Consider the following 11,816-nt stretch of genomic DNA (forward strand, 5'->3'; position numbering starts at 1 on the left):
TCTCTTCCCCTCCACTTCAAAATTACCCCCAAAAGGCTCTGGGAGGTTGGGGGATTTTCATCGTGTTTTGGGTTTCAAAAAAAGGCTGTCCTGGGCCTAAGTTGGCAAGGGGAACAAAATTTGATGAAAATGCACAGCACTCCCCTGATTTACCAAGTGGCCATTTGGGGCTCCCCCCCCCCCAAAAAAAAAAACGTTTTTCATAGAATCATAGAGCTGGAAGAAACCACAAAGGCCATCCAGTCCAGCCCCCTGTAATGATAATCTTGAAAAATCTCTACAAAGTAGAATTTGTTAACAACAAAATACAATCTTCCATTAAGTTTATACCCATACTTTTGGGAGCTTACTGCAGTTACTTTGACTCCTGGAAGGCCCAGAGGGCCACAAAAATAGTCCTGGGGGGCCCTCACTTTGTCCGCCCCACATTAAATAATATGAGGCAAATAATGGAATCCTGTCGCCTCTCCCAGTTAAGTTCTGCTCCTTGTTTCTGTGTTTAAATAGTCTGTTGTTTTTTGTTCCTGGGTGAACCTAATGAGCATTTTTGATATCACTTACAGCATTGGACATGAGAGGATGCTGTTTTATCCTGCCATGTTATAGTGAGTCAAAATTTCTGAGTCAAATCTTAATTCAGCCATAAATTCACAAGTCAGCTTCAAGTGAGCTACTGCTCTTTCAGCCTCAGAACCAACTCAAAAATTATACTGACCTAGATCATTAAGCTGTTGTAAGGACTACAGTGTATGTATCTGAAATTGCAAAGTGTAAAATATTATCGCTCTCTTATTCTGATGCTGGGCAAGATTGTGTTGTCCTTGACTGCTCTTTACAGGTAATATGATGGCTGCATTACAGGCAGCTCTGAAGAACCCTCCAATCAACACCAAGAGTCAAGCTATAAAGGTAGGTTAACAGAAGAATATTGTTGTTGTGTTCCTTCAATTACTTTCCAACTGATGGCGGTCCTAAGGTGAATATATCACAGGATTGAGCAGGGAATCAAACCCTTAACTCCAGAGTCATAGTCCAGTGCTCAAACCACTACATCATGTTGGAGAATAAACACTGTGCAGTATTCATCACAAACAGCAATCATACATAGATTCAATACAAAGCTGAAAATATAGATGAAATTCTGGTCTCACAGTAATGTATACAGGCCTTTTCAGAAAGCAGTTCTGTGAACATTTATTTTCTAAAAATGGAATGATGGAGTTTTATGCTCTTCATTGACATCCAGCCATATATTTATGTTAAAACATTGAAAAAGCATGCTTTGCAGTTATCAGCTGTGGGAGCTGATAGTGGTGCAGAGAACTGGCATAATTTTTGTGATGTAGATGACATGAGAGTTTGCAGATGGATTTCTGGCTTTTAGTTAAATTCTCAGAAATATCAGTGGCTTTGCAGAGATTTGGTGTAAAAGTACAAAAAAGCCAACATTTCAAGGAAGCTGCTACTGACAGGTGGGTTGGATTCAAACTTAACCCTACTTAGAAGAGACCCATTGACTAAATTTTGATTCTATCTAAAGGCTATTTTTGTCAAAAATAAAGTGACATGATTTCAAAATTAGAACAAATTTCTTTTCTGTCTGGGCTACATACATTGAGTCAGCTGTGTTTGATTAGTATTGATGCTTGTTGAATTTCTGTAGTAAATTATAATACAGTAGTAGTCCAGCCCAGTGCATGTTTATTCAGAAGGAAATGGAACTGTGTTCAGGGGAACTGATGCCAAGTAGGTGCACATAGGACTGTAATCTAAAGCTAGATGGGAAAGCATTTTAATTATTATAATTCCTTTTCTGTTTCTAACATTTTCCATTTTTTGTAGGATCGTGCAGAAAGTATTGTCCTGAAGGTTCTCATCTCTTTCAAAGCCAGTGATATCGAAAAGGCAGTACAGTCTTTGGATAAGAATGGAGTTGATCTTTTAATGAAATATATCTATAAGGGCTTTGAAAGCCCCTCTGACAACAGCAGTGCTGTCTTACTGCAGTGGCATGAAAAGGTATGGTAGTAAGGATGACAGTCCCTTAGAGCAGGGGTAGGCAACCCTTTTGAGCCGGGGGCCGGGTAGCTGTCCCTCAGACAACAGGGGGGCCAAAGCCAAAAAATAAATAATCAAATAATTTTTTAAATAAATAAATAAGCCGGGACAAATGTAGGACAAAATTTTCAGATGGAGGGCACTTTTTAAATAAAAAATGGAGGACACGTGAAAAAATTTGCTGATTTTTTAAAAAAATGTTAAGATAAATGCATGTTTCTGAGGCTTCTATAGACAATGGCCCCCCAAAGGCACCAGCGGCAATCAGCAGCAGGACCGGGCTGGGGCCGGTCCCAAGGCCTTGCTGGGCCGCATCTGGCCCACGGGCCACAGGTTGCCTACCCCTGCCTTAGAGGATATTGAGTGTATTTCCTCAACAACTTCCTTGGGGTTTTGAAGGTCTTATGTAGGCATTCAGGTGAAAAGTGTAAGGGACATGGACATCCACAGAAATCCCTACACTGCAGCAACTTCATCATTTCCCTTCCCACTCCTGCTGTTCTTTCTACTGAGAAAACCAATCTGAAGGTCACTTATACCCTTGATATAAGTGAATGAAAACAGTAGTCTCAGTGCAGTTGAGAACCCTGATAAACTATGTTTCCTGATTACACAGTGGCTTCACACATTCTGCTGCTGAAAACCGGCATGACTTAGTAAGCTAATTCACACTTGCATATTCACCGCTTGTACATTCATCACTTGATGACGATTGCAGAACTGAATCATGTTTTGCATGTGAATGAACCACCTCAAATTTTCACACTGCAAGTGGTATTTCCACATCACCTATATTTTGTCTTAAATGCAAAGATTTTTAATGTTTGATTTACGCTTAGTATCACAAGTTGAGTAATCAAGTGATGAGAAATGGAATGGGATATATCCATATTTGAAAAATCATGGTAAATTTCTTTAAGAGATAGTCTATATTACAGCTCTATGTTCCTGCACTCTGCATAGAAAAACCCACCAACTCAAAGGTTTTTATTTTTCTATATACTGTAGTTAAAGCTTTGATAGATGGACTAGTATATAGAAGTTACCTATACATGTTACATGATTTTCAACATAAATAATTGTTGTTTATTGAGCATGGTTGTGAACCAATGATGTATTGCCTGATTTCATCAAAACTTGTAGTGATTTGCACAGTGAACTAATAAAATACATTAGATCTTGCAGCACCTTTGAGATCAACTGAAAGAGAGAAGTTGGTAGCATGAACTTTTGTAGACTTGAGCTTACTTCCTCAGATGCATTTACAAAAGCTCATGCTACCAATTTCTGTCTTTCAGTTAGTCTCAAAAGTGCTGCAAGATCCCTTTGCATACTGATTTTCCAGACTAACACAGCTATATCTTTGTATATACATTAGCGTGAGAGACATAGCTGAAGAATTAATGAAGAAAACATTGGCCTGTTACAGACTGCCAAAATAAAGCTGCTTCGGGTCTCTTTGGAGGTATGCTGTTTAAATGATGCATGCATCCTAAGAATCTGGAAGCTGCACCAACGCTGCCCTCCAGTGCTTAGGAATGGAGTGTGGCTTTGGCACGACCTCCGGACTCTTAGGATCCATGCATCATTTAAATAGCATACCTCCAAAGAGACCCGAAGCAGCTTTATTTTGGCAGTCTGTAACAGGCCATTGTTCTTTTAGTGACTTGTGTCTTAATAAAAGCTAGTATTTGTGAAGCGACCCCACCCTTCCACACCATCTGGTAATGTTTCTAATTCAGGATACTAATGTTTCTTATTTCTTGAGCCTTTTTGTATTATGCACATGAAACATGTTGATAAGACATCCATTTAATTATATTAGTTATTACATGACTGCGTCAACCTCCTGTTTCTTGTCTTCTATTTGTAGGCTCTTGCTGCTGGAGGTGTCGGTTCCATTGTCCGTGTCTTAACTGCAAGGAAAACAGTTTAAGTCCAGCAAAAAAGTGCCCTTCTGCCATGGGTGTGGGAAATGCTGGTACAAAGACCAAAACAGCCAAATGCCATCACTGCCCTGTGGGTAGTATCTGTATGTCTGTGTGTCTCTCTCAGCTTGCCTTCTTGCTTTTTCATATCTGTGGCATAATATGCATATCCAACTTTTTTCTTGCTAAATGTTGAATAATGATAGAAGTGCAATTTTATTTCTAAAAAGAGTATTTGGTACTCATGGAGTATTTCAGTGACACTTGTACAAGTGTCTGCATAGGATGATTTGCCATGATTCTTTTTACAAATGCAAGATAAAGCCTTCTGCTGCTTTTGTTCTTTTATTTTTGGGGGTCTTTTGCCAATATCTCTGAGCAGATGGATTGAGATCAATGTTTTAAATTTTTTGGCCAGTCAGGGAGCATTCCATGTAAAATATGTTGAGACTAGGGCAGCTTATGAATACCAGAAACTGAACCTTGCATTTTACGGTCAAATCCTAAGACGTGCTTCAGTCAGCAAGTGTCTGTTGAAAGTCAAGCTGCTGTAGTAACATTTTTCATAATTACTTCATCCAGTGTTTCTTTGCAATTTGTATTATATGATCAATTCAGAAAAGTTTTTAAAAAAGAAATTGTATCACAGTAGTTATCTCTTGATAACCTAGGATGTACACAAAATGAAGTTAGGGCAAAAGTACACAGGGTTGCTGTCACAAATCACATCCCTATGACAAGTTCTTTCCCTAACTTGTAGGAATCCTTGCCCCCATGTCCATATGTCATATGGTTTTCCTCCACCATGACATAATTTTTTGTTGCTGGTATAGAAATGTCATACAATATCATTACATGGAACAGACAGTTCTTCCCATTAGATGAAAGAGGTGGAAGCAGTGTAACACAGGGTGCTAATTTTGTTGATAGCACCAGTCAGATAAGATGTATCATTCCAGCAGAAGATGCAGAAATGCCTTGATTAGTTTTCAGATACTAGGATGTAGAAAATGTAGATCTGTGCTCCTAATATGGTTGTTTTTCATATTGTATTAAGAGAAAACAAGTATTGACCAAGAGGAGAAAAGTGCTTATAAACTAGAAAATTGACTTTCCTAGTGCATTCCAGACCTGGAAACAGCTTGAAAGTGCATGACTCAGGAGCAAATCTGACCTGTGTGTTTCATTTATACTTAATGCCAGTTGTATCACAAAACTGGTAAGGAATTATGAAACTTTTGCTCATTTTTTATAACTGCCTTTTGTAAAATGGAAAATAAATAAATAATAAAAGGGTCACTGTTAAATATTTACTTACATTTTCAAAGTGTGTTTTTGTTGTGTAAAGTGTTAATTTATTCTTGGGAAATGGCACTAAATGATCACCTGACAACTAACTTTTTGCAACAATCTAAAAAGAAGCATAGTATTCATAAGTGTGGCTCATATATTATTTAGTAAGGATGGGGGGAAGGTCTTTGGCTGCAATCCAGTGATTTCCTCCCCTTCATTGGGTTACTATTCTAAATCCATAATAAAAAACTTGAACTCCCTCTCATATATTCCAAAATATGATAGTTTTTGAAAGTAATTGGATTCTTCATCATGCAGGGATGGTAAAAGGTGGAGAGAATGATCATTCTGTATGGGGACCTGATTTTCAAGAACAAGGTAAAGCAATCTGAATTGGGTTTCTATTGGCACAGCTAAATTTATTTCCAAATCTGGCAGCATGGGAACTTCCAGGGAAGAACACTGAACTCTGTCAGAATAGGGGCTTTTTGGTTTAATTCAATGGATCAAAACACTTCTCAAGGAAAAAGATTGAATGACAGCAGTGAAGAAAAGACATGTACAGTGGACCCTTGTTATACGCTGGGGTTTGGTTCCAAGATCTCCCGTGTATAACAAAATCCGTGTATGCTCAAGTCTCATTACGTATAATGACATAGCAAAATGGTGTCCCTTATTAAAAAATGGAAAATCAAGGTAAATTTATACTTTTTTGGAACATTTTCAAACCGTGTATGCTTAAATCCGTGTATAAAAAATCCGTGTATAAGAAGGGCCAACTGTAATGACCTTCTTTTACAGTCTTTGTCCCTTTTATTTCTGTGCCTCTCAGAGTGGTGGGCACTCAGCTTTCTGCCTTCAGGAAAATGCATTGTAATATCCAAAATCAAAGATGTAAAGCTGCAGCCTTTCTAGCAGTGTCACTTTTGTTTCCCATGCAGGCTGGTTTTTAAAAAGAAATGATGGCTGCCTGATGAAAAACCAGTGAGCATCAAAAGCTATCATAATGGTTTTTTCACTTTCTGGTTGGTCTGATAAAGGTATCACCAATGTGTATTGGGGATTTTGTATTTTGTTTATTGGTCAGTGGAATCTCTAGTTTTTGTCTTGATGTACCACAAAAAAGAACTACTATTCTGGACAATAATCCTACTATATGGGGTGGGCAACTCCAAGAGGGGCAGAAGGCAATTTTTACCCCCACCCCACCATCAGGAGACCTTACTGGCAAGTCTTGCTGCACTAGAAGTAGCATCACATCTTTGGTAGTCAGCTCCAACTGAAAATGTGGGGGGGAAAGGTTTAGGGAGCATTGGGGATTCCAGAAGAAGGAAGGCAAACTGCTGTACCTCAATGTGACGTTCTTAGTGATTTTCAAATTCCACATAAATCATACCAAATTTAAAAATCTACATTTCAGGGGAATTTCAGTTTCCAGTGGCCGCAAAGCTGGGGTTTGGGGCTCTGCCTTCCCCATGCCTCTCCCAAGCAGAACAGTTGGAAAGTAGCCCTTTCATGTTTCAAGTGATGCTTTTAAAAAAAAATCATCACCCAAGATCATGCATCATGATGGAGCAATGTTGCTGTTACAATATGCAACCATCTTAGTGATTTGCAGTCAAGTGCAAAGGGGTACTGCGCAAGATGTCCCATTACACAACAGGATATGTTGTTTATAAGGACGCATTGTGAATGGGGACCTTTGCATAATGGCTACAGTGCTGCCTCTGCTTGATCAATGAACCGGATGGTGTAGCTACGTCTCCTCTCCTGATAATGTCATCATTGTGCAATGATGCAATTCGAGATCAGACGTCACTTTAAGATGCTATAACTTCCCAACAGGATCCCAGCCTTTTCAAGATATGGAAAGCTTGGAAGACAACAGCAAAACCATGTCCCAAGGTTGTGGAACTGTTAAAATGAGCTGGAGGGTATAGCTGCAATTTCTTATTCAAGGGCATACCATGCAATAATAAAGTAACAGACGATACAGTAGCTCTACAAAGGAAAATGTTTTATCATTCTCACAAAACTTAGCTTTTTTTCACCCTTCAAGCTGATGCTGGCAGATTCCACTTTACTTTCCCTACAAATTATACTTGCAAGTAAACCCAGAATTGCCCCTGCATTGCACAAGGTTGCTATAGCAATCTTGGATAAGTGGGCTTGTGACTCATTTGCTAGATGCCTTTAGGATTCCTTCCTTATAATGAGAGAATGTAATGAAAAGTCAAAGGTGGTTGCTTTTCTTTCAAATGGGAGCACTGAATTCTTAATGTAAGAAAAATTAGTCATTGCAGCACAGGGAATAAATATTCCCTTTGAGGCCTCTTTTCCCACTTTTCAAAGGAAAGATCAGAAAAAGACATCAACATACAGATGCATCTGCCATGAAAACTTACAGGAAGCAATTAATTGAGCTACGGAGGGCTTCCAAAGCATCCTTCTTCTAAAATAGGGAATCTCAGTCTTACCACAAAACTATACAAAGTTGTTTCAGGCAATAGATCTGGGAAGGGCGGTCCCAATGACTCAAGGCTGTCCCTTCCACTAACTGAGGTACATATCCAGGGGTAGGTTGAAACATGTATTTTGTGCATTTTGGTTGGTACAATAAAGGTATTGCTGTTGTGTGGATTGTGGATGTTATTGTAATAATTGGGGTGAAAGAGTTGCTTTAAGTAAAAAGACACTGGGGAGCACAAGGCAGTAATAAGATGATGAAGACACAGCTGTGTGTCTTGGCCACCTTAGTTCACACCTACTTAGACAAGCATGCTATACTTGAAGCCGGCAGAAGATACCATCTTTTCATCAGGATGGACTTAAGATTCAAATGTCAGTGCAGATGGCCTCTGAATGTGGAATGACTGGTGGCTGGGGCCATTTTGTCCTTTGCCTCAGACAGCGAAATCTTTTTTTCCTGGACATGCATTGATTTCTTGCTTCAGGTGTGGATTTATCTATAGCTAATATTGGCCTAGCAGAAGAGAGAAGAATACTGTATAGCAATGGTTGCTCTCAAGTCTACTTCCTATTTACCTCTTAGAAAAGGTTATCTCCTTCAAATCCTGGAAGAGATGTGACAAAATCACCTCACATGTCCTTTTAGGGGACATGGAAGACCATTTTTACCTCCCCTCCCCCCCCTTTTTTTTGGGCTTTAAAAAACTGGGTGCTAAATGGCCCTGGGAGTTTCAAACATGTATGGCCAGAGGAAAAACAAAACAAAGTCCACATGCATTTTAGGGTTGCCAGCTCAGGAGCATCCCAGGCCCTTTCAATACCAAAACGTGAAATCCAGGGATAGCTCCTAGTCATGTTATCAAAGCCTCAACCACACTGACTCAGAGTGTATAATTCAAATAAAAACCCAAAGGCCATTACCCTCCAATAAGAGCTGTGATGTTTAGCTTTATTATGCTTAACTTTATGATGTGCAATGGGGCACCAGGCAAGATGCCCCATTGTGAAACTGGGGTTGTTTTCATTGTATTGTACAATGTCCATGCTGCTGGCTGCACATCTGAAATGGTCCCAATGGTATAGCCACAGAAAGCGAACACCAATTCAACTTTATGCAGCCATACTTCCCAAAAGGATGCCAGCCAAAGTGCAACAAATGAGAAAACATGTCTTTGGTTTGAAATGAAAATTTCAAAATTCTCCACACAAGCACAACACAGTCTGTTTTTAACACCTTCCCAGCCACTGCTTTGAACCGAACATGCAAGTCTGCTGTTGAAGCAAATAAGACAGTTTCCCACATGCTGCTTTGAAATGATTGCTTCCAGTAACCAGTGTTCTCACTGGCCACCGTTTCTTTCTTTTTTATAGCCAAGTTGTAAAAGTCTCCCTCATCTCCCAAATCGTCTCTCAATTGCTACTAAGAATTGCCAAATATGTTGGGAAGGAGGAGACGTAATGAAGAAGACAATGATGTGGTAGAGCAAGAGGCAGGACGGACGGACAGACAGACAGACGGAGTCCTGTTCAGATTTATGGGACTTGCAACTTTGTTGAGAATCTAAGGGCCCGAACAGATAGGCCAAAATAAAGGTGCTTCGGGTCACTTTGGAGGTATGCTGTTTAAATGACATATGCATCTTAAGAGGCCAGAAGCTGCGCCAAGGCTGCACTCCAGTCTATCATTTAAACAGCATACCTCCAAAGTGAGCTGAAGAAGCTTTATTTTGGCCTATCTGTTTGGGCCCTAAGTTATCCAAGTCATGGTTTTAAGGTTTTAAGAGGAGAGGGTGAAAAGACGAAAGAGTTAGAAAGAGAAAAAAGACAGAAGATTATTAGTACAGTAGGAAAAGTGCAGGCATAAGCAGAAACCAGTAAGAGAGAGAAAGAGGGATGAGGAAACAAAAGCCAAAAGCAGTCAAGAGAGCAGGGGAGGAAAAGAAGAGGAGAGCGGAGGAGGAGAAAGATAAGGAGAAAGAATATGAATGCAACAGGGGAAGGTTAAAAGGAGAAAGAGAAGGTGAAGACCAGACATTGGGCCCAGACAGACAGGCCAAAATAAAGCTGCTTCAGGTCACTTTGGAGGTATGCTGTTTAAATGATACATGCGTTCTAAGAGGCCTGAAGCTGCACAAAAGCCATGCTCCAGTCCTAAGGACTGGAGCACAGCTTTGACGCAGCTTCTGGCCTCTTAAGCTGTGTGTGTCATTTAAACAGCATACCTCCAAAATGACCCAAAGCAGCTTTATTATGGCCTGTCTGTTTGGGCCCCTAGTGAATAGTGGAAAAGAGAAGGGGATACAGAACAAGAAAGAGAAGAGAAAATGTTTATCCACATGTTGTGAATCAGGAAGAGAAAGAGGACATAAAAGAGGAAAATTAGAAAACGAGGGAGAAAATTAATGTAGGCAGGAACTGTGAAGGAAGGGAGAAGCAGAAAGAAGACAGGAGAAAGATAGAGAAGGGGATGGAAAATCTTTTATCCTGGAGCTGGAGGCAGAAGAAGAAAGACAGAGATGGAAAGAGAAGTGAATTATAAGAATGAAAAGAGAAAGATATCAAAGCAGAGTTGAAGAAGACAGACATTTGTACCAGGCTTGTTGCTAACAATGGTGCCACCCACATGTGCCTCAAGAAAGGAAACGGTAGTGTGACTTTAATAATTTTAAAGAGGATGAGGAAATGGAAACATTAAGCAGGAATCCTGTGCTACTGTATTCAACTACTGCCGAGGTAATGAATACTGAAGCAACTCAGTATTTGCCTTGCTGACTGATCCGTTCTGCTGAGCACTGGTGCCCATCACAGTCTGAAACCTGTTGGGAAGAGGAAGGGCAGGCACACAGACAGCCTGGAAAGTCTACAGCTGCTGATGTGAAGCATCTGGTCTAAAGTGATACCACCATCACCACCACCACCAAAACATTTCTTTTAAATACAGTGTCTCATCCTGAGGCTTGGAGAAGATGGTCAAATCCCTGAGCTCTTTGAACCCCGATTTGCATTTGGACCTTTTCATCCTTTCCCCAGTTAAACCAAAGGGATACGATGACCGGGTTGCTTATGACTACTTGTGGCTGACTCTTGAGCATGAGGTTCTCATTTGACCATCATGGTATCATGGTTTTTAGAAGGAAATGTGTCAAACAGATGGTATTAGTCATGCACAAGTTCTGCTGAATGCAGAAGCAGGCCTCAGATGAAGAAAAGGAGAAGGAAGCCTTCTTGCCTCATCAGAAAAAATTGCTTCAGGTTGAGTTGAGTTTTAAAACGCACTGTTCAGCAGGGGTGTCACTAGCAGAGTGCAGAGAGTACAGGGCACACCAGGTAACACTCAAAGGGGTGTGTGTGACACCACTGCTTCCCAGGCATCTGCTTTTTGGCAGAAACCGGCTGTGGCATTTGCCTGCATCTCTTTAAAATGCTGGAGATGGTGCAAGTGGGGCGAGGCTCAGTTGGAGGAGAAAGGGGAGGCCTCAGGTTTTATTTTATTTTTTTATTTTAAATTTTTTTAAACAATTTATTCTTTTTAAATGTTCTTAAAAACCATCACATCTTACCAAATTTTCACTTTCACCACATGAAACAAAGTACATGTGAATACATTTAGGCTGAGCGTATGATAGTGTAATTTAAAGGTAGCATTTTCATTTTTTGAGTCGTTTATGTCACAACTATTACCATTACATTCAGTGATACACTGGAATTACGATGTATGAATAATATTAGTACAAAAAAATTACTAAGGATTTTTTTATGGTGTGGTATGGGAGGAAGTTAATGGGTGGGTGACACCATGAAATGCCACTCTGGGTGACACCAACCCTAGTGACACCACTGCTGCTTGATATAGAGTCTGCAAACGGTCTGAGCTGTGAGCCAGGAAGATTTATCTTCGGATCTAATTTTAGCTGTGAACTCACTATTTTTTCATTGTCCCTCAGTCTGCCAAGTGTGTTTGGTAACATTGGCCTGCCTTACAGAATTGTTGCAAGGATTGCTTATATAATGCAATTATGAGACTAACACAATGTTGTACTTAAGTATGTTAGACTAAAATTTGGAACG

General features: G+C 40.0%; 1 protein-coding gene across 1 annotated transcript; it reads left to right on the plus strand.

Moving 5' to 3' along the window:
* The first annotated feature begins 807 nt into the window (after positions 1-807).
* ARPC5 (actin related protein 2/3 complex subunit 5) lies at positions 808-5,299 on the plus strand. Its single transcript, XM_042465236.1, has 3 exons — positions 808-909; positions 1,843-2,019; positions 3,932-5,299. Exons 1-3 carry the CDS (start codon positions 844-846, stop codon positions 3,992-3,994), a joined length of 306 nt encoding a protein of 101 aa, XP_042321170.1. The 5' UTR covers positions 808-843; the 3' UTR covers positions 3,995-5,299.
* Positions 5,300-11,816: the final 6,517 nt, after the last annotated feature.

Source organism: Sceloporus undulatus, chromosome 4 (genome assembly GCF_019175285.1).
Source record: "Sceloporus undulatus isolate JIND9_A2432 ecotype Alabama chromosome 4, SceUnd_v1.1, whole genome shotgun sequence".
Classification (NCBI taxonomy): Eukaryota; Metazoa; Chordata; class Lepidosauria; order Squamata; family Phrynosomatidae; genus Sceloporus; species Sceloporus undulatus.

What these genes read in the sequence shown, in the direction of transcription:
- ARPC5 (XM_042465236.1), top strand. Translation starts at nt 844, where the DNA reads ATGATGGCTGCATTACAGGCAGCTCTGAAGAACCCTCCAATCAACACC. An exon ending in CCAAGAGTCAAGCTATAAAG is followed by an intron (nt 910 to 1,842) that starts GTAGGTTAACAG and finishes CATTTTTTGTAG; the next exon opens with GATCGTGCAGAAAGTATTGT. An exon ending in TACTGCAGTGGCATGAAAAG is followed by an intron (nt 2,020 to 3,931) that starts GTATGGTAGTAA and finishes TTCTATTTGTAG; the next exon opens with GCTCTTGCTGCTGGAGGTGT.